Source organism: Cetorhinus maximus, chromosome 16 (genome assembly GCF_964194155.1).
Source record: "Cetorhinus maximus chromosome 16, sCetMax3.hap1.1, whole genome shotgun sequence".
Classification (NCBI taxonomy): domain Eukaryota; kingdom Metazoa; phylum Chordata; class Chondrichthyes; order Lamniformes; family Cetorhinidae; genus Cetorhinus; species Cetorhinus maximus.
The window spans coordinates 37,964,456-37,991,628 of NC_135894.1; the positions used below are offsets into that span (position 1 = coordinate 37,964,456).

At 42.2% G+C, this 27,173-nt stretch overlaps 1 protein-coding gene across 1 annotated transcript in view; it reads right to left on the reverse strand.

Annotated features, from left to right (window-relative positions):
- Window positions 1-8,119: 8,119 nt before the first annotated feature.
- f5 (coagulation factor V) overlaps window positions 8,120-27,173 on the reverse strand; it is a 119,118-nt gene continuing 100,064 nt past the window's right edge. Inside the window, exons 22-25 of the mRNA XM_078559700.1 lie at window positions 26,103-26,247; window positions 11,456-11,604; window positions 10,065-10,247; window positions 8,120-8,854 (exon numbers count right to left, since the gene is read on the reverse strand). Coding sequence (XP_078415826.1) covers window positions 8,708-8,854; window positions 10,065-10,247; window positions 11,456-11,604; window positions 26,103-26,247 — 624 coding nt within the window. The 3' untranslated portion in view covers window positions 8,120-8,707. The remainder of the gene's footprint in view (window positions 8,855-10,064; window positions 10,248-11,455; window positions 11,605-26,102; window positions 26,248-27,173) is intronic.

Here is a 27,173-nt window from a genome sequence, read left to right on the forward strand (position 1 = left end):
CCCCCCCCCCCCCCCCCGCGCACTGAGCAACCGTAACAGCCAATAGCAACGCGCAATTTGGACCCGCCCCCCCCGCACTGAGCAACCGGAACCAACAGCCAATAGCAACGCGCAATTTGGACCCGTCTCCCCACCCCCCCCCCCCCCCCCGCCGTACTCAGCAACCGCAACAAACAGCCAATAGCAACGGGCAAACCCGAGGTGCAGCGCAGCAACACCAAGTCGTGACTGCAGAATTGCAAAGGTGTCGGCAGGATTTCCCTGAGATTGAACTTCTTATTCCTGTATCAATGCCCTTATCGGTTTATAACTTTTAGAAAAGAAATTCGAAGTTCCAGTTAATAATGAACGGATGACACAAGAAGATTTAACGTTTTACGGCGTTTACTGTAACAGATTAAAATCACCATTAGATACGATTTATATAGGGAATTTATATGTGAAATTGTAGAACAGAACTTTTAACACAGTTGAAAAAAATCCCACTATCAGGTATTGGTTAAACACTGGCCTTTCAGTAGACCTTCAATTCTCCCAGAATCAGTCCAAAAAGATTCTTCGCTCCCAAGGGGTAAAATTCTGTACTTTTCCTTTCTCACCCTAGTAACTGCTAAGCCCAGAACTGTCCTTCTGGGAGATCCTCCTCACACAGGCTTGGCAAATCCTCCAATCACGTTTTAACTCCTCATGAATTTGGTCTTTTCAGTCTGAGCTTAAGCTTCCTCCGGCATTCTAGTGCGGTGAACCACAAAGACTTTTGGCCTCTAACTATCACTCTTTCAAGTATCACTGATATTCAGTGATACTTTAGGAAAGCCAGTAACCCAATATCACAATGGCTTCCTCTGTATCCTTCCCATCTTGAAGCCCATTACCATGGCAAAGTGAATCACATGGGCCTAGTATTCAGGTAGAGATGCTGATTAGCTATCTTTGAGAGTCCTGTTCTCGTTCATCTTCGAACTAAATGGTCAGTTTAGAGCAAAACCTGACATTCTCAACACTTTTCTGGGACTTTGGAGACTTACAGTCTATCCACTGTCAGCACACATGTTGCTGGCCATTGTCTCCAAAAGTAAACACCTTGCACCTTCCTCCCAGTAAGACAGCCTGGGCCCCAATTAATCTCTAACAATCAAACAACCCAGGCTTGCTCTCAGCCAAAGACATGAGGACACTTTTTGTTTAAAGTATTGACCATTTTACAGATATACAAATTTGTCTTACAATCCTTAAATACATTAATAAAATGATGAATGTCATTGTTGACAAATAAGAGTGAACACTATGCAACATTAAGAGCCTGATACACTGTCACTGAGATATGTTATGATTATGAGGTTTATAAGACTGCTGTTTTGGGACTGTTTTCAATTTACAGTAAAATGACCTGTGCCAATAAATCCTCTACGTTTTTCAACAACTGCGAAGGTTTTTAGTTAAAGATTACAACAGTGACCATATGTCAAAAGTATTTAATTAGTTGTAAATCTTCGGGGCACCCTGAGGCTGTATCCTCATAGCTTCCCCCTCCCACCACCAAACCCATTCAATTAAAAACAAGCTTAATAAAGCTTAAAGCTTCTTAAGTTCTGAAACACATTATGAACATTCCACTTGCTTTATGGCTTATGCTCCAGCATTAGGGTGATTTATTCATAACTGAATGATTTTCAAGAATACTAAACAACTCAGGATGTTTTTTTTAATGTACATTTCAAAAATCATTGCAGCAAATTGTGAATACCTCTGGGTGCCATTGGCTAATGTGGGTTTTAACATCTTCTAAAATTAGAGTGACAGTACATCCCCGTTTTCCGGAGACAGTCCCCAGATTGAGGTTCCAGGGTCACATGCAATTTTCTTGTGAAATTCCGTTGAAGAGAGAGCAGCCCTGGAGCCAAAATGTATGAGTAATGGGGGCTTCTGGTAGCTGGATGAATGAGTGGATGTGGGAGTCATGCTGGGTGGGTGTCCTGGGAACCAGATTAGGCGTGTTCCACTGCCTCGGATGCTGGGGGTGAATGTCAGGCTGTGTCTCCCCAGATTTGGTTTAGAAAATATGGTCACATTATCCAACAACTTATATTAGACATTATTATATAAACTATATGAAAGGTTTTGCAGCCTCGGGGTGCCCCAAAGATTTACAACCAATTAAGTACTTTTGAATGTGGTCACTATTGTAATATTTAATTAAAAATCTTTGCAGCTGTTGGCACGATACATTTCAAAGGGATTTCATTGAATCATTTCAGCATTCGTCATTGATGTCAGTGTGATTGCTCCATTGACAGACTAATTGTGAGATCTAACAGAGGGTGCTGGTGAGAAATTACTGAAGCATTCTGGGAGAGGCCACCGCGACTCAGGAGGGAATCGAGGAGAAGGACTCTTGCATTCAACAGGAGGAAGAGCATTCAACAGAGGGCGCTGGTGAGAAGTGACTGAAGCATTCTGGGAGAGGTCACCGCAGCCACCGTGACTCAGGAGGGAATTGAGGAGGACCCACTGTCAAAGAACGGAATAGCCCCAAACTTTACATTGCTGTAGTGTTTCCATCCCTCCCTCCTCCTCAAACCTAAAAAAGAGAGAGGAAGAGGCAGTGCCTTCAGGAGTGCACCAGACCTGCAAGGGACACTGTTCTGAAAGTGAATTTTAAAGAAAAAGCAGCTGATTGGTGAGTAAATCCTGGGAACAGACTCGGAGGGAGGAGTACCAGAGCGGTGAGTATAAATCTAGCTTACCTCGGGGATTCGCGGCCTTGTGTCCAGGGAGCAGACTCGGAGGGAGGAGCACCGGAGCGGTGACCTCGGGGCACAGAGTAACTGAAGCCAAAACTGAAAAAGTGACATCACAGGAAAGCTGTGACCTGATTGGTTGGTAGGAAATCTGCACAAAATTTGAGAAAAAAACACTGCAAAGCGGATTAATAAATTAATTATCTAAGTAGAGATGGCTGGGCAGGTGATGTGCTGTAGCTGTATGATGTGGGAGCTGGCAGATCCCATTGCGAGCCGCAGTGACCACATCTGCAGCAAGTGTTTGTTGCTGGAGGAACTCCGGCTCATAATTGATCTGGGACCAATGTTCTAGCGAAAAGGGTAAATAGGGTGGTCAACAGGACTTTAAACTAGAAAGTGGCGGGTGGGGGGGGAGGGAAAGGTAAAACTCCAAGAAGTATGACTAATGGGAAACAAAGCAGCAGGTTAGCGTGTGGGGGGGGTGGATTCAACTTCATGGAAAATTATGAAAAAACTGAAAAGGAAAGCCCAGGAGAGGCTATTAAAGTCTCCAGAACACAAAATAGGACAGAGTGTTTGGAAAGGGCTAGGAATCTAACTTCAAGCACATCAGATAAAAGGACGACAATGAGAAAGGGGACGGAAATACAGGACTGAAGGTGTATCTGAATGCACACAGTATACGAAATAAGTTAAATGAGCTTGTGGCGCAGATTGAAATTGGCAGGTATGATATGGTGGGCATCACGGAGACATGGCTGCAAGGGGATCAGGACTGGGAGCTAAATATCCAAGGATATACATCCTATTGAAAAGATAGGCAGGTTGGCAGAGGGGGTGGGGTTGCTTTGTTAGTAAGAAATGAAATTAAATCGATAGCAAGAAATAACGTAAGGTCAGATGATGTAGAATCTGTGTGGGTAGAGTTGAGGAACTGCAAAGGTAAAAAAACCATAATGGGAGTTATATACAAGCCTCTGAACAGTAGTCAGGATGTGGGGCACAAGATACACCAGGAGATAGAAAAGGCGTGTAAGAAAGGCAAGGTTACAGTGATCATGGGGGATTTCAATATGCAGGTAGACTGGGGAAATCAGGTTGGTAGTGGATCCCAAGAAAAGGAATTTGTGGAATGTCTACGAGATGGCTTTTTGGAGCAGCTTGTGGTGGAGCCCACTAGGGAACAGGCAATTCTAGATTTAGTGATGTGTAATGAGGCAGATTTGATAAGGGAGCTTAAGGTGAAGGAACCCTTAGGAGGAAGTGACCATAATATGATAGAATTTACCCTGCAATTTGAAAGGAAAAAGCTGGAATCAGATGTAACGGTATTACAGTTGAATAAAGGCAACTAGGCATGAGGGAGGAGCTGGCCAGAATTGACTGGGAGATGAGCCTAGCAGGAAAGACAGTGGAACAGCAATGGCAGGAGTTTCTGGGAGTAATTTGAGAGACACAGCAAAAATTCATCCCTAGGAAGAAGAAGCATACTAAAGGGAGGACGAGGCGACCATGGCTGACAAGGGAAGTCAGGGACAGCATAAAAGCTAAAGAGAAAGCATATAATGCGGCGAAGAGCAGTGGGAAACCAGGGGATTGGGAAGCCTACAAAGGCCAACAGAGGACAACTAAAAAAGAAATAAGGAGGGAGAAGATTAAATATGATGGTAAACTAGCCAGTAATATAAAAGAAGATTGCAAGAGTTTTTTTTAGATACATAAAGGGTAAGAGAGAGGCAAAAGTGGACATTGGGCCGCTGGAAAATGAGGCTGGAGAAGTAGTAGTGGGGAACAAAGAGATGGCGGAGGAACTGAATAGGTACTTTGCGTCAGTCTTCACAGTGGAAGACACGAGTAACATCCCCAAAGTTCAAGATAGTCGGGGGGCAGAGGTGAGTATGGTGGCCATTACCAAGGAGAAGGTGCTAGGAAAACTGAAAGGTCTGAAGGTGGATAAAACACCTGGACCAGATGGATTACACCCCAGAGTTCTGAAGGAGATAGCTGAAGAGATAGTGGAGGCGTTAGTGGTGATCTTTCAGGAATCACTGGAGTCAGGGAGGGTCCCAGAGGACTGGAAAATCTTAATGTAACCCCCTGTTTAAGAAGGGAATGAGGCAAAAGACCAGAAATTACAAGCCGATTAGCCTGGCCTCATTCGTTGGTAAGATTTTAGAGTCCATTATTAAGGATGAGATTTCAGAATACTTGGAAGTGCATGGTAAAATAGGGCAAAGTCAGCATGGTTTCATCAAGGGGAGGTCATGCCTGACAAATCTGTTAGAATTCTTTCAGGAGGTAACGAGTAGGTTGGACAAAGGAGAGCCAATGGATGTTATCTACTTGGACTTCCAGAAGGCCTTTGACAAGGTGCCGCACAGGAGGCTGCTCAGTAAGATAAGAGCCCATGGTGTTAGAGGCAAGGAACTAGCATGGATAGAAGATTGGCTGTCTGGCAGGAGGCAGAGATTGGGGATAAGGGGGTCCTTCTCAGGATGGCGGCTGGTGACTAGTGGAGTTCCGCAGGGGTCAGTGTTGGGACCACAACTTTTCACTTTATACATTAATGTTCTAGATGAAGGAACTGAGGGCATCCTGGCTAAGTTTGCAGATGATACAAAGATAGGTGGAGGGACAGGTAGTATTGAGGAGGCAGGGAGGCTACAGAAGGATTTGGACAGGTTAGGAGAATGGGCAAAGAAGTGGCAGATGGAATACAACGTGGGGAAGTGTGAGGTCATGCACTTTGGTAGGAAGAATAGAGGCATAGACTATTTTCTAAATGGGGAGAGAATTCAGAAATCTGGAGTGCAAAGGGACTTGGGAGTCCTAGTCCAGGATTCTCTTAAGTTTAACTTGCAGGTTGAGTTCGTAGTTAGGAAAGCAAATGCAATGTTGACATTTATTTCGAGAGGTCTAGAATATAAAGGCAGGGATGTGCTGCTGAGGCTTTATAAGGGTCTGGTCAGACCACACTTAGAATATTGTGAGCAATTTTGGGCCCCGTATCTCAGGAAGGATGTGCTGGCCCTGGAGAGGGTCCAGAGGAGGTTCACGAGAACGATCCCAGGAATGAAAGGCTTAATATATGAGGAACGTTTGAGGACTCTGGGTCTATACTCGATGGAGTTTAGAAGGATAAGGGGGGGATCTGATTGAAACATACAGAATACTGAAAGGCCTGGATAGAGTGGACGTGGGGAAGATGTTTCCATTAGTAGGAGAGACTAAGACCCAAGGGCACAGCCTCAGAGTAAAAGGAAGACCTTTTAGAACAGAGATGAGGAGAAACTTCTTTAGCCAGAGAGTGGTGAATCCATGGAATTCATTGCCACAGAAGGCTGTGGCGGCCAGGTCATTGAGTGTATTTAAGACCGAGATAGATAGGTTCTTGATTGGTAAGGGGATCAAAGGTTATGGGGAGAAGGCGGGAGAATGAGGTTGAGAAACTTATCAGCCATGATTGAATGGCAGAGCAGACTCAATGGGCCGAATGGCCTAATTTCTGCTCCTATGTCTTGTGGTCTTATACCTTCCTTGTTTTCATTTTCACAAGTATTTCCTGAGCTTTAGACAAACTTACATTTTTACATTAGATTATAATTATATGTGGAAAAGGATGTTTAAAATCATGGAATCATATGATGGTTACAGCTCACAAGGAGGCCATTTGACCTGTCATGTCTGTCCCAGTTCTCTGCAAGAGCAACTTACCTAATCTCTCTCCACTGCCTTTCCCCCACAGTCCTGCAATTTTTTCTCTTCAAATATTGATCCAATTATCTTTTGAAAGCCACAAGTGAATCTGCCTCCAACACTCAGGCAGTGTATTCCAGATCCTAACTTACAAAAAAAGTTTTTTCTCATACCGTATTGCTTCTTTTGCCAATCACCTTAAATCAGCATCCTCTGGTTTTGAATCCTTCCACTGATGGGAACAGTTTCTCCGTATCTACTCTGTCCAGTCCTCTCATGATTTTGAACAGCTCTATCACATCTTCTTGCAACCTCTGCTTCTCTGAAAAGTGCCCCACCTTTAATGTGAGCTACTAGTCTCATACCCTCTCTTTACTACCCTCTTTTTTCTCATTTCCCCTCTGAGTCTTCTATATTGAGCCAGATTTTCAATTGTATTATCCACCTGACAACTGCCATACTTTCCACTTCATTTTACATTGCACCTCTTTCATCATTGAGGGAGCTCTGGATTTGTTTGCCCTACCTTTCCCCCTATTGGAATAATAAAAATAAATGTAGTATAGATAAGCCACATATCTTCACAATGCATTCCAATTCTTGCCTAATATAAGAAAAAAGGCTTGCAGTTATATAGAAACTTTCACAGCCTCAGGATTCCCCGAAGATTTACAACCAATTAAGTACTTTTGACATGTGGTCACTGTTGTAATCTTTAATTAAAAACCTTTGCAGCTGTTGGAAAACAGAGGCGTTGTTGGCACGATACATTTCAAAGGGATTTCATTGAATCATATCAGCATTCGTCATTGATGTCAGTGTGATTTCTCCATTGACAGACTAATTGTGAGACACCTTTCATATTTTTCATTTTCACAAATATTTCCTGAGATTTAGACAAGCAGAGGTGTTGCAGATTGAGGAAATGAAGTCTGATTCTGTATTATGAGACACTTCATTGATAACTTTATTTGCAGTTTGTTTCTCACCTCGTTCCCGAGATGTTACTGAATATTGTTTTAAGGAAAGAAACTGGCCCCTCAAAACTTAACTTCTGGTATAGGGACAATGCAAGAAGATTTTATACAAGGTGCTAGGAATGATCATTGAGAGAGCAATGTATCTCCAGTTATATTGAAGATGCATGGCATGGTTTCATGAGCATTGTTAATGTTTCACTAACTTGATTAGTAATTTCCTCAATAAGCTCTCTGGAACTTCTCTGGATTTTATGGAATTGAATTTCTAGGAGGTTTTGATAATGTTTAAACAAAGGCAATTAGGAAAAAACAGATTTTATTGCATTTGGGAAAATAGTGGAATGGGTTGAAAGTAGGTTGAAATCATAGAAATAGGAAGCGGTTAGTAACAACAGGGATATATGAGGCCACAGGCATGACTGGATCTTGCCACAGCTTTGGGCCATGTTACTTTAGAGGGCAGTCATGTTATTATTACAGGCTCAAGAGTCTTGCCTTAGATTCTCTCAGGTATAGCAATGATAGTCACTCCTATTAATAGTCAGATTTTTACATTTAGATCATGCCCATGCTAAATATACAATAGCATAGCACGGAGTATAACAATAGTGTCCTCTTCTGATCATAACTAGATTTAATGCCTTTCACATGTTCTTCAGTCTTCTTGAAGGTAAATACTCGGAGAGGTGAAGAGAGATATGAATTATTAAACCTCTTTATTTCATAACAAACATTTATAATCAGACTCACTTAATCCAGTTAATATTATTTGTCCTTTTTGAACAATACAAAAGTAATCAATATGTTATATTCCCCCACCCTTGCTGAGATAATTTGTTGACTTATACCCCTGTTTGTCCCCCTTTTCTTCTCTCTGGCCTTGTTCTTTTTTCCCTGACTGCATCCCCTCTTCCCTTCCCTCTTAACTCACCACTAATATAGGTAAACTCCACACAATGGTTGGAACAATATCTGTTTTTTAAGTTTTCTAAAGTACCATACATTTTACAGAACTTTGTTGAAAAAAAAAACTGACAAAACCAACAGACTATGCAATAAGTGATTTAGATCCAACTAACCAACCTGATACTGAATTATATTTTGACATTTTATAAATTAGTTGTAACCAAAATATCTAGTAATTAAAATAATGTTTTTTTACACCAGATTTTTTTTCATTCTCTTTGTATATTTTGAGTCCTTCTTAAAAAGGCATGATTTTAGTTAGAAAAGTTTTTTTATTACAAAAGGTTCTATTTTCTCCTGTGAATGCCCTTGAAAATATCTTCATTCAGAATCACATCCCATGAATTCTAGTCGAAGTGCAATGTAATTGTACCAACTTTTTGGAATAATCCGGATATATTTGGCAGAAATAGGTGGATTGACGTGGCCTTTTTTGTGTTGATAATAATTGGTGTTTCCTATGAATATCTGTGAATTAAAGATAATATTAATTAAAAATTAAGTTTTAATGAAGTATTTGTACACATAAGTAGGCAGGATTAACATCCCCTGTACACGAGACCTTGCTTTATCTTCCCAAGTCAAGATTCCTACTAATAATTTAACTATAAATGAGTTATCTATTTCTTTGGTAAAATATTGAAAATTATTACTAATAGAGTTTATTCATTGTAAATTGATATAACTTAAATACAATACTTTTTCCTTTGAATATGTTTTTTCAAACTAAATTATGCTGATTGCCATGGAAGAAATGAATATGTTATGATTTATTAGAGGGAAAATAATATTAAAGCATAATGAACCAAGAGGTTAGGCTTTTTAATAAACAAATTAATTTCTATGTGACAAAAATAATTCTGGTCATATGTAAAATAAGAAAAAATGTTTTATTCTTTTTTGAAGATACACTAGGATTAAAAAATTCACCAACATACCGTAATTGGTCTGTGTTGCAGTTTTACTGAAGACTATTTTTATAAGAACTCATTGACAATTTTGCATTAGAGATCACTGTACCCCCACTTTCAAATTAAAAAGGAAAGAAAGCAGGTTAAGAGAGTGCTTATTATTTAATCTGATGGGACAGCATTCCTGAGAAATTGAGAATTATGGGAAGATGAAAGAAATTTATTTACCCCATCGCTTAGTTTTGTTCAAGACAGTATGAACTATTTTTATTGCTCTTTTCCCTTGGCAATAACTCAGCAAAAAAAAATCCTCCTTTTCTATGGAATTTTTAATTCATTCATGGGACATGAGTGTCGCTGGAAAGGTCCGCATTAATCACCGATTGCTGTTGAAAAGGTGGTGGTGAACTGCCTTCTTGAACCACTGCAGTGCATGAGGATTAGGTACACCCACAATGCTGAAGGTACTAATTCACCCTCATATATTTTCACAGGCACAGACTGGCAGCTCTCCAGCACTGTGTTCAAACAGCCATTGTCATTTGAGAGCCTGGGCAGCCTATTTAATCATAAGTAATTTTACAGCTGAACTTGACTTATTTATCACCGAAGGCAGAAGCGCATTTTGTGCTATATGTGATACACCCTTGCATAAAAATTTTTTTTGCACTCCATGTGGATAAATACTTCAATGCTACACCATCATTGACAAAGCAGACAATAAATTCTTGTCCTTTCCTCACAACCTTCAACAAATTTGCTCCTACCTTTTCATCCACATCTGGCTGATTGGTATATGGTAGCCATATTTTTCCATCATTGCTAAAATGCACAGCATAGGTTTGCACAAACATTGTGGTGGTAAGGGACTTGGCCCCTTGTGTAATAATGCCAGTTATCTTCTTTTTCTCCAGAAAGTTAACCTGAAGCCACTGATCTGTGTTTACTTCCTGGTTCAAAAATAAGATTTTTTTTAGGGATGGTTTAATATTACATAATACTATAATTTAAGTAGTTGTTTTATACTTTATACTAAAATTTCTTGTGTTATCGATATCGTGCCCTTGAGTTCAACTCTCTCCTGTATCAATTTTCCTTCCATCCCACTCAAATGAAGTTGTGCCATCCAAGTGATGAAAATGTTTGAACTGACAAACAATACCTTATCAGTGTTTTATGCATCAATGGGGTAAAGACTGGCTACTGTGTCACAGTACCAAGGATGGCTTGGAAGGATACGTTGTGTAAAAGATTTATACTGTGGTGACCTTCACAAATGCATTGCACTGCAAAATTTGACTATGTGGTGCCCTTTTTGGATCTGGGAAACATGCAAAAGATACATCAATTTTCACGTCATGGGGAGAAACCTGTAGAAGGGAAAGAAGGCATCGGTGATCTCTTTTTCTGCTGTGAGCCTGAGGGATAGTTACTGTTAGAGCTCAGTGGACCCATAATACAAAACATCTCCAACTCATCATAAACAATAAGACAGATGACCCTCTGTAGTGATGACTCATAAAATATTTACTGATTCTCAGCATTAAATTTGAATATTAAATGCTAATATTTGTTACTGAATATAATACAATTCTAAAGCTGAGCCCTAATTATTACCAAAATGTGTGTATCAGCTGGGGCTCAGTAGGTAGTACTCCTGCCTTTGAGTCAGAAGGTTACGGGTTCAAGTCCCACTCCAAAAATCAGCTTGAGTATTGCTGAAAAAATTGACATTCTGGTGTATCACTGAAGGAGTGCCGCATTGTTTCTGTTAGGATACTAAACTCAGATACTGTCCGTCCTTTCAGATGGGTGGCAAAGATCCCATGGCACCATTTCAAAGGAGAACAGGGCAGCTATCCCTGGTGTCCTGGCCAATATTTATCACTCAATCAACGTCACAAAAAATATTATCTGATTATTATCACACTGTTGTTTGGAGTTTGCTTTGTGCAAATTGGCTCCCACATTCGCTATGTTACAACAGCGACTCTACTTCTTTGGCCGTAAAGCGCTTTGAGATATCTGATGGTCATGAAAGGCACAATATAAATGCAAGTTTTTTAGTTAACCTATTACTTCAATGAGATTATGTTAATAATAACTAATCATTTAGTCATCAGGCAGTTAGACAATTTAAGCTCTTATTCCTGCATACATTTGATTTCCATGCATTAATTCTGCCTTCCTGATCCAGACGTGCAAGTGATGGTTTCCAAGAACCCCACCACGACCTCAGGAAGGATGACGCAGTTATCTGATCATCTGCAATAGTTCCATTCTCCATCCCCAGGGGCTGTGAACAGACTGAAAAACAGCAAAGAGTTGTGTGTGTATGTGTAAATAAATAAAACTCTGCAATCTTTCCTTTCACTAATTTTATCAAAAATATACATAACACTACTTTATAGTTAGTGAAGAGATGAAACTATTGCCCTATATTCTCCCCTCCCATGCGCTAGTGTGCATTGTTTGAGGCTGAAAGACAACCGTCACCCTGATTTTTTGGAGGCAGATCTTATTTGACTAACAAGGAAGGAAGTAGTTGCATTGGAGGCGGTTCAGAGGAGGTTCACTAGATTGATTCCAAAGATGCGGGGCTTATCTTATGAGGTGTGATTGAGCAGTTTAGGCCTATACTTGCTAGAGTTTAGAAGGATGAGAGGAGATCTATTTAAGGTATATAAGATGCTAAAGGGGATAGACAAAGTAGACGTGGAGCGGATGTTTCCCCTTGTGGGGCATTCTAGAACGAGAGGCCACAGTTTTAGGCTAAGGGGTGGTAGATTTAAATCAGAGATGAGGAGGAATTACTTTTCTCAAAGGGTCATGAATCTATGGAATTCACTACCTCAGAGTGCAGTGGATGCCGGGACGCTGAATAAATTTAAGGAGGAGATAGACAGATTTTTAGTTAGTAACGGGTTAAAAGGTTATGGGGAGAGGGCGGGAAATTGGAGTTGAGGCTGAAATTAGATCAGCCATGATTGTATTGAATGGCGGGGCAGCCTCAAGGGGCTGAATTGCCTACTCCTGCTCCTAGTTCTTATGTTCTTTGATGAGAAGGTGCTTGATTAAGTACCACATAATAAATTAGCAAAGTGACTGCATGGATACAAAATTGGTTATTAAATAGAAAGCAGATTGTGGTGGTGAATGGTTGTTTTTCAGACTAGAGGGAAGTATACAGTGGTAGTCCCCAGTGGTCATTATTACCATCATTGCCCTTTTTTTATTTACGACCTTAATTTGGGCAAATGGCATAATTTCAAAGTTTGCAGATGACATGAAACTCACAAATGGATTAAACAGTAAGAGAGGTAGTAGACTTCAGGAGGACACGGGTAGACGCATGGCAGATGAAATTAGGCACGGAAGTGTGAAGTGATGCATTTCCGTAGGAACAATGAGTTAAGGCAACAAAAACTAAAAGGTACAGTTTTAAAGGGGATGCAGGAACAGAGAGACATGGGGGTACGCAAATCTTAGAAGGTAGCAAGACAAGTTGAGAAGCCTGTTAACAAAGCATGCGGGGATCCTTGATTTTATACACTGAGACGTAGGGGTGAATTTTAATGTGCAGGAGTAGGGGGGATTGGGAATTTGTGGGGGAGGGTTAAAACCAGGGAAATTGATAGTACAGCAGGAAACTGACTCCAACGTGCCAATTTCTGCAGTTAACTGCAGCACCTTAGGCTGTGTGTGAGCAACCCCCTCTCAGGTAAGGCAGGTTGTTAACGTCAGTATGTTAACCACTCAATTACAGTAATATTGACATGGCTTTTGCAAGTTAACTGTGGGTCCACGGATTTTCCGGGCTTCCTGGAATTCACCAGTGAAGGCATGATGAGAACACAATGGCAATTGAGGGGGTTGAAAGTATAACAGGGCAATATGCTAATAATTACGAAACCTCACAGGTGCTTTCTTGCCTGCTTGTGTGAAAAGCTTCATTCACAGTACTTGTGCTGAGAGGTTATTCTTTGTAGCTTTAGAGGTCATTATGTCTGTTCTCCACTTTGGAGCTCTGATCAATCAGATCAATATTGGTGCTGCTATGTGGCTTTACTTTGGACCTGAGCTGAGGACCAAGATGTCCAGCAGCATTCACAGCACTAGCAGGAACAGCACTAGCAGGAACAGCAATGGCACCAGCAGCAATCCTCACAGACCTGTAGCTCAAGCGAGGGGATCAGCAAATAGGTGCAGCTCAGGAGGCCTTACCCTACACACTGTGTATAGTTAGAGGATAAGCTTCCGCAACATGCTGGAACACCAGTGTATCAGGAGGCTTAGGGTCTTGCATCAGGTTGTGGCAGGCAGCTGCAGCCTGCTAGAGCAAGACCCGCTGCCAGCTGGCTGTGGTGGCCACACTTTATCAGCGCCTGTCAAAGTCATGACTTCCCTCAACTTTGCTTCAGGATCCTTCCAAGAGTTTGCAATCAGGTGATGGATGGCTTGTCCGCTAGGGTAAGCAATTGTGTCAACTTTGCTACTATTGATGCCAGTCAGAATGAATGGGTGGTCATATTTGTGGCTCTGAATAACTTCAGATAGGTCACTGACCACATGCATCTGGCAATTAAGGCACCCATAGACCACCCAGGAGTATTGATCAACACAAGCGCCTCCACTCCATCAATGTTACAGCTGGTGCGGAACCATAGAAAGATATTTATGCAGGTGTGCACAAGATTCCTCAGCAACTGCCAACATGCTCATGTCCTGCAGCAGTCCACACTCGCTGATCTCTTCGCATCTAAACAGAGTTACCAGCTGGCTGCTTGGAAATAAGGGGCACCCACATAAAGTGTGCATTATTTTGTTCATTCATGGGATGTGGGCATTGCTGGCTAGGCCAGCATTTATTGCCCATCCCTAGTTGCCCTTGAGAAGGTGGTAGTGAGCTGCCTTCTTGAACTGCTGCAGTCCACATGGTGTAGGTACACCCACAGTGCTGTTAGGAAGGGAGTTCCAGGATTTTGACCCAGCGACAGTGAATGAATGGCGATATATTTCCAAGTCAGGATGGTGAGTGACTTGGTGGGGAACTTCCAGGTGGTCGTGTTCCCATCTACCTGCTGCCTTTGTCCTTCTAGATGGTAGCGGTTGTGGGTTTGGAAGGTGCTGTCTAAGGAGCCTTGGATGGTACACACTGCTGCTACTGGCAGTTGGTGGTAGAGGAAGTGAATGTTTGTGGAGGGGGTGCCAATCAAGCAAGCTGCTTTGCCCAGGATGGTGTCAAGCTTCCTGAGTGTTGTTGGATCTGCACTTATCCAAGCAAGTGGAGAGTATTCCATCACATTCCTGACTTGTGCCTTGTAGATGGTGGACAGGTTTTGGGGAGTCAGGAGGTGAGTTACTCACCACAGGATTTCTATTCTCTGACCTGCTCTTGTAGCCACAGGATTTATTTTGGCTAGTCCAGTTCAGTTTCTGGTCAATGGTAATCCCCAGGATGTTGATAGTGGGGGATTCAGTGATGGTAATGCCATTGAATGTCAAGGGGCGGTGATTAGATTCTCTCTTGTTGGAGATGGTCATTGGCTGGTACTTGTGTGGCACGAATGTTACTTGCCACTTGTCAGCCCAAGCCTGGATATCGTCCAGGCCTTGCTACATTTGGACATGGACTGCTTCAGTATCTGAGGCATTGCGAATGGTGCTGAACATTGTGCAATCATCAGCGAACATCCCCACTTGTCATAGAGGCCTACAGCACAGAAAAAGGCCTTTTGGCCCATTGATTCTGCACCGGTCAAACAAGTACCTAACTATTCTCCTAGTTTAGTGTCATCTTCTGACTTCGATATGAAACTGTATTCCTTCATCCAAGTCTTATATAATAGAGTGAAGGAAAAACTGAGGCACCAGAAGAGATCACTTGGGAACACTACTTGTTACATCCCATAAATCAATATGTTCCGTTTAACCCTACTCTGTCTCTACCTCTCAACCAATTACCAGCCCATGTCACAAACTTAACACAAATTCTTTGTGCTTTCAATTTTGCTCATCCTGTGCAGAATCTTATAAAATACCTTTCAGAAGTCCATGTAGACAACATCCATAGACACTTCCTTATCCAGTCCATCTTAGTAACCTGAAAACATGACCCACCCTTCACAAAACATGCAGACACTTTATCCCATAACTACTACCAGCAAAAGCAGATTGTTGTTAAATCATTGTGAAACTTCACTGCACAATTTGGCTGCCTTGTTTCCTTGTGTTGCAGCACTGATTACACATTCTTAGCTTGGCTTGAACATGCATTTGAATATCCTGAGGTTTTGGAAAGTGCTATATAATTTTTTTATTTTCTGAAAGTACTTTAAGAACCATTAGACTGTAAATTCAAACTAGTTATTATTTACATATATTTAGGATAACCAATATTCTACTCACTGCTGCTCAGTTTGGATTCTGCTAGAATCACGGCACCAGACCACACTGCAACCTTTATCCAAACATGGACAAAGGGCCTGAAGCTCAGAGGTAAGGTGACAGTGACTGGCCTTGACATGAAGGAAGCATTTGACTTTATGATTGAAGGAAGGTCATTGATGAAGCAGCTGAAGATGGCTGGGCCTAGGTTGATGATACCTGTGAGGAATCCAAACAATGAGGCGTAGATGCAATACCACATGAACACCACATGTGTCGCTGAGCAAGCCATCATCAGGTTGAGAATGCACTTCAAGTGCCTGGTCAGATCTGGAGGTGCCATTCAGCACACACCAGCCAGTCTCCAGAAAGGTCATGGTGTACTGTGTTCTGCACAACATTGCACAGCAGCAAGGTCTGGGCCCGCAGGAGTAACAAAACACAGAGAATATAGCCTCTTTGGAGGAGGAGGAAGCTGAACATGATACAGCCAAGCACCAGCAATGGAGCACACTGCTGCCCGAATGCCCTCATTATGCAAGGTTCCTTAGGTTTCACTAGTCCATCCATCTGACAACCACAACTACCTCCTCCATTCCCCCAACACAAAGCTGTCCTACAAATAACAAAGCATCCCTTTCACAACACCCCCAATGCTCAACAACAATTCTCGTCTTACTATTCATTGCAAGCAAAAAGGCCACACTTCAGACCGCAACCAATGTGGGGAAGTGGTGGGAACAAATAATATTTATGTGGCTCAAAAATAAAACAGAAGCTTTCTAATCTAGCATGATGCAGCCAAACCCAATGTGCATTACCTAGTGCAGCTACAACTGTTTACTCTTTCTCTTTCTGTTACTCCTAAATGGTGCAACTGCTGTGGCCTGACCAGAGGAAGAGACAGGGGCCTGACTGCTAAGACCGCTTGGCCAATATCCTCTGGCTTTTTCACCCTATCAGGGCTGTTGTGAGTGGTGGTTGAGTTGGTATTATTGATAGAGTTGATCAGCAGACACTTCTTAGGTGGAAAACTTCTAGTTGATTTACAAAGGTACTTAGCAGCAACTACACGTGTGCTTTCACTTCAAACTCTATCTCTACACTACTAACTACTGAGGTAGCTCACGCTACTGTCCTATTGAGTATTAAAGATATGTGATGTTCCTTAACAAGCATTCTTCTTAAAGGTATATTACACATTAAATGAAACCATAATTACCACATCACTCCCCCTTTACTCGGATATACATTTTATATTTACAAGTTCAATTTTCTCAAGACAGCAAAATATTTACACAGCTAAGTAATTTACAAATTCAGTCTTTCTGGGGATTTCCTTAGGCGTGTAGAGTGTCTCAGCTCCACAACTTCAGATTCTTAGTCAGGAACCTCCTTTTCCAAAGCTGCCTGAACATGAGGTCCTTCGGTAGGCACTTGCAGTTCTGTGTCAACTCTTACAGGAAAATCAGACATGTCTGTACTGAGTTGAATACTTTCAACAGGAAATGCTAACCCAGTTGTGAACGCTGGTGGAATCAATTCTTGGTGATTCGTTTCTCTCTTCCTTAGATGATCCACATGTCTCCGAGTGACTGGGCCTTCCACCTCCACATGATAAGACAGAGGTCCAATCACTGAACTTATTTCACCCAGTAACCACTTTGGTCCTTCTCCAAAGTTCTTCATCTCTCCCACGGTAAATTTCCTCTCACGACTATGCCAGTTGTGTCTAGTTTTCTGGCTTCCCTGACTTCTTTCCACCTTCCCCTCTAAATTTGGCATTATTATGCTCAATCTCATCCTGAGACAGTATTTCATCAATAACTCCGCAGGTGTAACACCTGTTGTTGTGTGAGGGGTAGTCCTGTAATGAAAAAGAAAGTGTGCTAGCTTGGTTGCTAAGAAATCTCCAGTTAGCTTCTTCATGCCTGCCTTGAATGTTTGAACCGCTCTTCGGCTAGTCCATTTGAGGAAGCGTGGTATGGTGAGTGATGCCATTGAGGCTGATAAACCATTGAAACTCAGCACTCGTAAATGCCATGCCATTATCAGAAACAACTATGTCTGGTAGTCCATGAATGGCAAAACTTTGACGTAGTTTCTCAATTGTAGCAGATGTTGGTCAATTCACCTCATTTATGTCCATCCATTTTGAATCGGAGTCAACAATGAGCTGAAACATTGTTCCCATGAAAGGTCCCACATAGTCAATATGTAGCCACATCCAAGGGTGTAACAGAGCTGTTGAAGGTAACTCTTGCAATTGCTGATATTGCATACAATTCTTCACTAAACTCTCTATTTCACCATCCACCCCAGGCCACCATAGGTAACAGCGTGCTATGGCCTTCATTTGGGATATTCCTGGATGTGCGCTGTGTAGTTCAATTAGAAGTGGCTCCCTTCCTTTTGGAGGTACTATCACTCGTGCTCCCCACAATAAGATATCACCCTGGCTGGTTATTTCATGTCTTCTGTTAAAGTACGGTTTCATTTCGTCAGATACAGGCTCTTGTGGCCAGCCATGAAGCACTTGTTCTCATATTTGAGATAGGATTGGGTCTTGACTTATCCAGTCTCTGATCTGTCGAGCGCATATCGGCAAGGAATCTAAGAAATTTAACAATAAAACAAGTTCTTGTGAAACTGGGACATCCGCATCATTTTCTTGTAAAGGCGAATGGCTAAGCGCATCAGAGTTTGCGATTTGACTACCAGGCCTATGGATGAAAGTATACTCATATGCTGCCTGGATTAAAGCCCATTGTTGAATTCTTGCCAAGGCTATGGTGGTATAACATTGTCCTCGCTGAACAATCTTACCAATGGCTATTGTAAAAAGGTGGCCGTGTACCTACTGATGAAATTTCTTGACACCAAAGATGATTGACAGGCCTTTTTCTATGTGTGAGTATCCCTTTTCCGCTGTGGTGAGCATTCTTGATATGTAACCTATAGGCTGTTCCGTGCCATCGTCCATCTGATGGGAGAGCACTGCTCCCGTTCCACAGGGGGATGCGTCACACGTCAACACCAATTCTTTCTTCTGGTCATAATGTACTAATAAGTTGGACGAGTGCAACAATTATTTCACCTTTACGAAAGCTTCTTTCTGGCGCACCCCCAAGACCAACGTTGGTTCTTTTTGAGTAGTTAATGCAGGGGGGCCAGTTCTGTAGACAAATTGGGTAGGAACTACCCATACTAATTGATCATTTCTAGGAATGATTTGAGTTCTGAGGTGTTTTTTGGTGCAGGTGCCTCTATTATGGCTCTCACTTTCTCCTCAACCGGGTGGAGGCCCTGTGAATTTACCTGGTCACCCAAATAGATTACCTCCCTCGCTTGGAATGTGCAGTTTTCTTTTTTTAGACATACTCCAGCTTGCAAGAAACGTTTTAAGGCTTTAGTCTGCCAAATGCTCTTTATCAGTGAATCCTGTCACCAAAATATCGTCTAAATAGACAACAACCTGGGGCAGTCCTTGCAGTAAACTTTTCATTGTTCTCTGGAAGATGGCGCAAGCTGAGGAGATGCCAAAAGACAATCGAGTATATTGGTACAACCCTTTGCGGATATTAATTGTGACAAATTCCCAGGAGGCGTTATCTAACTCTAGTTGTTGATAAGCATGACTCATATCAAGCTACATGTAGGTGGTTCCACCTGCCAGCTTGGCATTCAGGTCTTCGATTTTTGGTATGGGGTGTCTGTGTAGCTTAGCTACTTTATTAACCAGCAATTTGTAGTCTCCACAGATTCGAATGCTTTGATCGGGTTTAAGGACGGGGACTATGGGCACTGCCCATTCTGAGAACTGCACAGGTTGTATAATGCCCAGCTTTTCTTGCCTGTCCAGTTCGGTGTTGACCTTTCCTCGCAATGCATAAAGCACTGGTCTTGCCTTCATGAATTGGGGTTTGCCTCTGCATGAATTTTTGCCTGCAGCCCCTGGATCTTCCCAAGTTCGTCTTCGAAGACTGTGGTGTACTTTTGAAGTAGCTCTGGTAACCCACTTGCTCTCAACTGGAAAATTTCAGCCCATTCTAACTTAATCTCCTTTAGCCACCCCAGGAGGCTTAGCCCTTTGCCTGCTACCACCATCAAGGGCAGCTTTGCCAACTGCCTTCCATAATGGACAGTTACTTTACTTATGCCTCTGACTTGAATCTCTTCACCTGTGTATGTTTTTAATTGGGCAGTTGTTCCTTCTAAATTTAATTGATGTTCCTCATTATTCAGATATTTGAAGGTAAGTTCCCCAATTACTGTAGTGGAAGCTCCTGTGTCCGCTTCCATTCTAACATTGGAGGTGTCAGCTGTGGCTCAGTTCATAGCACCCTCGCCTTTGAATCAGAGGGTTGTGGGTTCACGTCCCATTCCCGGAAACCAAGAACTGTGATTGTACTCGAAAGAGTTGCAATCTGTGACTGTTGATAACTCGAAAGAGTTTCCATTCTAACATGTCTGCCATTTACTTTCACTGTTACAAATATTGGTTCTGTCTTTCCAACTTTCAGATTAAATAATGAGTAAATATCTGAATTTGTTGTTTCATGTTCTTCTACATTGTAGATCTCACTGGGTTTTTACTTTTGTTTAAAAGTCTGCTTGACTCTTTCCTTGCACTGTCTCATTATATGTCCATTTCTGTGACAATAATAGCTTTCAATTTTTTTAAACTGCCAATTGTTAAAAGACTGCTTGTTTCCACTTCTATTGAAATTATTCCTTGTTTTCACTGCTAAGCCAGTTTTTCTCATTTTCCAGCTAGTGGGAGCTGTTTCCTGCTTCTCGGCAGAGACTTGCATTTTCACACTATTTTTGGATGGGGTTTCCATCCGATGTGGAGGACAGCGCCATGTTGTGTACCCTGCATCACTTTTGACTCTCTTACTGTGCTTTCCATGGCCAATGCTATCTCTAGTGCCTTCTTGAAATCCAAATTCGCTTTGGATAACAATCTCTTCTGAATCATGTCCTCATTCAAACCACACATTAAACGATCTCTGAGCATGTCATTTAAAGATGTACCAAATTTACAATGTTCCATTAACTGCTTCAAACTTTCCACATAGCATGCAACTGTCTCCCCCGGGGCTCTATTTCTCGAGTTAACCTTGAACCTTTGCATCATTACTGAGGGCTTTGGTTGATAATGACCCTTCACGAGGTCCACCAGTTCATCAAAATTTTTTGAATCTGGGGCACTGCGTGCCGTCGAACTTCAAATCAAGCCATAGGCTTTATTCCCACATGTATGTAAGAGGATCGCTCGCCTCTTCTCTTCCTCCGTAATCTTGTTCACTTGGCAAAAGAACGTGAGCCGTTCAATATAATGAGACCAATTGTCCAAGGCTGGATCGAAAGGATCAAGTCTTCCGAATTGCGGCATTCTAAGAGGGAATTACTTCTTCGATTTGAACGGATCTTCTACTTATAATTACTGTGCGAGGTACAGTGCTGATTTTGTTTCACTTGATTTCTTCTGTTAAACTTATTTTATCATCATCGCCAGTTTGTTGAGAGTGGTGGCCAAGTTGGTATTATTGATTGAGTTGATCAGCAGACACTTCTTAGGTGGAAAACTTCTAGTTGATTTACAAAGGTGCTCAGCAGCAAATACACGTGTGCTTTCACTTCAAACTCTATCTCTACACTACTAACTACTAACTACTGAGGTAGCCCGCTCTATTCTCCTATTGGGTATTAAAGATCATGTGATCTTCCTTAACATGCATTCTTCTTAAAGGTATATTACACATTAAATAAAACCATATATACCACAAGGGCCCTGTCAAACATTGCTCCACCTGTAACTGTGCAGGGCAGACTCAGCTTGGGAAACGAGGCAGCATATGGGATACTAACTGTGGGGGCTAGGGAGGTGATAGGTGAGGAGTGGAAAAGATTTAAACAGAGTCCCCATTTCCATGTCCCTTTACACCATCATCCCTCTCATTGACCACCCACACTTCCCTGCTCACAATGAGGTGGAGAACACTTTGCTGCTGATCAGTGGTGTGATGAACAGCCATGGCTATAGTATCATGCATCCTATTTAAACCATTGGTGAGAGCCTTAATGCACTCATGTGATTGCTGCATTTGATGTTCCATGCAGATGGGCATCGTTCCATGGGTGAACACATAATTGCAAGAGCCTGTGACATCATGCCACTCATATTGAGACAGACTCCTCTAAATTCTATGCAAGCACACATATAGTGGCTGGAGCACCTGCCAGTGCATTACACATTCTTAGCTGGGGCTTCACAAGTATCCACTTCATCAACAGCCCCCAAGGTACAGCATGTGCTTAGCTGAACAGAGCATGGAGTGTGCTGTGGCCTCTGAGGTGGATTCTGCTTGGTGTCCGTCTCCACCATCTGTTCTTGCTCAATTGTGATGTGAGGCACTAGGTGAAAAGGTCTCTGCCTTACTGGTCCAAGTGAAGTGTGAGCATCTAAACTGGTGCATGGTCTGCATGAGTCCTGTTATAGAGCACCTTCAGACTGACCTCCTCTGTCATCCTCCTAAGGGACATATGAAGGTCCTTTGGGAAATTAGAGACATGAGTTAGAACTGTTAAAGTAAGAATGTTTTAAGTGATCATTTTGCATGTGATCATATTTCACTTGCTGCTGACACCAAATCAACATGAATAAATGTATTTAATTTTGTCACCAGGTAGCTGAGAGGGCCCCATCTCCGGTGGCCAAGCAAGACTCCACTGATGGTTAGAGTCCTCCTCTGTCTATCCCTCATATTCTGTGCTCTCTTCTTCTGCAAGGAGGGAAAGCAGAGGCCCCTGAGTGAGAGTAATGGCACGTGTTGAGTGGGTGGATGGAGAGCATGTGTTAAGAATGACAATAAGGAAGAGGCATGATGTCACATTAAAGTGAGGGTGAGTGCCGGTGGTGGATGACAAATGGGAATGTGAGGAAGTGCATAGACAGAAGGATGAGGCAAGTTTGAGTGAGGAGTGATTTGCTGGGCTAGGCTGGAAAAGGCAGAGTTAGGGAGTTGCACACATCAGGATCATGTGGAGATGGTGGCACAGTGGTAATGTCACTGGAACAGTAATCCAGAGACCCAGGCTAACACTGTAGGGACATAGGTTCAAATCCCACCATAGCAGCCGGTGGAATTTGAATTCAGTTAATAAATCTGGAACATAAAGCTATTCTTGAAACCATCATTAATTGTTGTAGAGAAGGAAATTGACCTGGTTACTTGGTTTTTTATTACTTGTGACTCCAGGCATAGTAATGTGGTTGCCTCTTAACTGCCTGCTGCAATGGCATAGCAAACAACTCAGTTCAAGCGTGATTAGAGATGGACAACAAAAGCAATGCCTGCATCCCACTAAAGAATATATAGTTAAATTACTTACTGCACATATCTTTTCTGCCTGTTTTGGTTATTAAACTGTATTTGACATTGAATCTACAAGCACGGCACCACACTTCTGCTGAACTGCAATATCCACCTACAACGTCTTTATTTCACCCGCAGAATTCTTCCTCCCATCAGTCAGGAACAGTATCTCTGCGAGCCCTAACAGACCCACTATCACATTCGGATGGTCATCACTAAAATGAGGTGCAGCCTTTGATATAATGGATGTACAGATTTGTTCTGTACTGGTCCCAATTCCAAAATCCATCAAATTACATGTTTGGAATGTCCCTTAAATACTGTGGCTACAAGAGCAGATCACAGGCTAGGAATCCTGCGACGAGTAACTCACCTCCTGACTCTCCAAAGCCTGTCCATCATCCACAAGGCACAAGTCAGGAGTGTGATGGAATACTCCCCACTTGCACTGGATGAGTGCAGCTCCAACAATACTCAAGAAGCTTGATACCATCCAGGACAAAACAGCCTGCTTGACTAGCACCACATCCACAAACATTCACTCCCTCCGCCAACATTCACTCCCTCCACCACTGACAAACTGCTCCTCTTCTTTGGGGACTGCCTGTAATCCCAGCAGTGGCCACCTGGTCTGTCTGGTACTGCTGGGACTATAATGATAGTTAAGAGATAGGAGTGGGAGTCTCACCTTAAAGCAATTAATGCTGCTCTGGGTGTTAAATTGCTGCAGGGCAGCCATCACCATGGTGGACAGGCTGGCCACTGGCTCTTTAGCCAGGTGGTTGGGGCCAGGACAGCTCATAAAAATCCAGCCCCAATTTTTTATGAAGCATTATTGAGCATTTAGAGATATTTTAAATGATTAGAAAGAACATATCTAACAAATGTAATTGAATTTTTCTTTGAAGACGTAACTGAAGTATTAGACAGAGAAATGCCTATGGATGTAGTTTACTTGGACTTCCAGAATGCATTCAATAAGATTTCTCATGAGAATCTTAGCTAAAATTAATGCTGATGAAATTGTAGGCAAATTATTGACCTGGTTACATGATTGGTTAACTGATAGAAACTAAGAAGTAGGAATAATGGGTGTGCACTCGAATTAGAAGAAAATGATTAGTGAGTTGAAATTTTAACTGACTCAAAATTCATTCATTTGTACAGAGTTAAAATTTGGCCTGTGGTGTCCCATTTGGATCTATGCTGAGGCTTCACATTCACTATATTTCTTTTAATAACTGTTGATAACACAACAGGCAGCCATGTATTGAATTTTTTGAATGATACAAAGATTGCTGGCATTATGGATGGTGTAATTGGGAATGTAAAATTACAAGGAGACATTACTAGCTTAAAGGAATGGGCAACACTGTGGCAGCTGGATTTCAACGAAGAAATATGCGAAGCCATCCATTTTGGACTAGAAAACAACAAGAAGCTTAATTGTATTTATACAGTGCATTTAACATAGTAAAATGTCCCAAAGTGCTTCACAGGAGAATCATCAAACAAAATTTGACACTGAGCCACATATTAGGGCAGATGAGAAGTAGGCTTAAAGAAGTGTCTTAAAGGAAAAAAGAGAATAGACAGATATTTAGGGAATTCCAAAACGGACCTTGGCAGCTGAAGGCAAGGCTGCCATTGGTGGAGGTTTTAAAATCAGGGATGTTCAAGAGATCAGAATTAGAGGGGTGCAGTTATCTCGGAGGGTTGTAAGGCTAGAGGAGATTACACCAATAGGGAGGGGCGAAGCCATGAGGGATTGGTAAACAAGGATTATAAAAAGGACAGATCAAATGGTGAAAAGCTAGCAACAATGAGGCCCAAAGAGGTCTGAGTATGCAGATGACTAAAGTTTAGTAGTCAGATACAAAGAATCATCAAAAAGGCTACTGAAATGTTAGCTTTTATAACTAGAGGGCTAAAACATGAAAGAGACGAAGTTTTGCTACTTTGGGACAAATCCCTGGTTAGAACACATCTGCAGTACTATGGACAGTTCAGGGCATCGCACCTTAAAAATGACATATTGACCTTGTGAGGGGAGCAGTGCAGATTTACCAGAATGTTACCAGTGCTCCAAAGGTTAGATTATGAGGAGAGAAGGTTAAGGGTTTTAAGATTTTGAAAGGAATTGATGGGGTAAAGAGAGAGAAACTTGGGGGGAGTCTAGGACAAGGATAACCTTAAAATCAGAGTGAGGTCATTTTGGGGAGATGTTGGGAAACACTTCTTCACACACAAAATTGTAGAAGTCTGGAACTCTCCCATAAAAAGTGGTACATGTTAGCGCAATTAAAAATTTTAATTCTGAGATCCAGATCCAACACAATATTGTGATTTGCACATTTTGGCCTCTGATTTGTTTCCTTTTATATTCCTCTCCAGAAGAGAGTTGTTAATCATCTGCACTGTTTCACAGGTATCAGCTGTCCTCTAGTTCTTTGCCTACATGGTCATTTTTCATACACGAGCCTGGATAGTGAGTGTCAGAATATTTAATCATGGAAGCCATCACAAATAAGTAAAATATTCAGTTGATAGAATGATAGAGGTTACAACCAGAAATTATCACCATCTTACGTGCTCCCTGTGCCGTGTGCTTACTCCACACATAAATGGTTCAGTTGGAGGAACCTTGGATATTGGGCCTTGGATCACATGCCCATATCAATGACATTGTAGAAGGAGGCCACGCAGGCTTGTGGTCAGTGGCTGGGAGAGATGGGATCATTTTTGGGTCTCGCGGGGAGACACTGTGCACCTCATTCTGCGTGTAGTGCTGTTACACTTGCTCAGGGAGAGACCAGCTAACTCAGCAGAGAGCTTTCAAATCTGCATGTGTTCAGTTCCATTCTGGGCCATTTATCAATAAAATCATTAGGGAGAGTAACACCTTTTTATTTTAATTACTGGTTTTAGGTTCTTTTCATACCAGTTTGTATTTCCCTGACATTGGCCATTCCCCAGCTCGAGTGGAGGGTGAATACTGAGAAAAATGAAAAAAATGTTACCTGCAGTTATACTTACAGTCTACTTCACAACCATATAACTCCATGCGAAGAGCAGGTGTGACTTTGAAGGATACTGGATATAATTTTAGATACCTTGCGAGAATGGGAGGGTTGAAGCTGTTAAAATCTATTCCTGTACCATCAGAATTTCCTTCAAAAATCTTCAGATGGATAAACAGAAAAAAGAATTCAAATAAGTTTTCATCAAGAGCAAGAGCACATAACAATTTGGAAAGCTTTTGATATTTAATGAAACAAATTGAAGGCAAACTATTTTATACATTCCACGTTTAAAAAGCATTTGTGTTTATCAACCTCTACTCATGTTGAGTTCATCTCTTGAACACTTCCCCTCTTGGGAAGTTTGGACTTCCGAAGGGCAATTCTTCTGTGACTAGAACCCTCGGAAACTCTGAGTGAGTTGGAGACTTTGGGTGGTTCTGACTCACTTACTAGAATAGTTACCCTGGAAAAGTTAGATGGATTAAAACCAGTTCTAACCCCCGGGTAACTATACTACTGACCCCCGACTCCCCATTGGATACCCCCAAGTACTCAACCCCTGACCCAACTAACACCTCCCCCCTCCCCAACCTCTGACTCCTCACTGGACATCTGACTACCCTCCCGACCCCTGTCTACCCCCCACTCCCACCAATCCACCAACCCCTTTGCCCACTGCCCTGCCACCCTACCTCCTCACCTACTCACCTGCCACTCTACTCCCTCACCCATCCACCCGCCACCCTACCCCCTCAACTGCCACCTTACCCCCACACCCACCCACCTGCAACCCTACACTCTCACCCAGCCACCTGCCACCCTACCCCCTCACCCGCTTACCTTACATATTTACCTTCTCCCTTTTGCTTCTCAAAGTGGCTTTGGAACATTTAAACTCTCTACTTATCGGAATACAACAGCTAGTGCTATAAAAAGCGGGCATGACTTGGCTTGCTGCACTACAAAGGAGGACTCCCAGAATAGGTACGCTCCACATTTCTGAAGAAGTCCAGTTTGGAGGTTTAGATGGGAAATGCAAGGAAGAGAGCGATAAGCTGGCAATGATTGCCACTACACAGAAGAC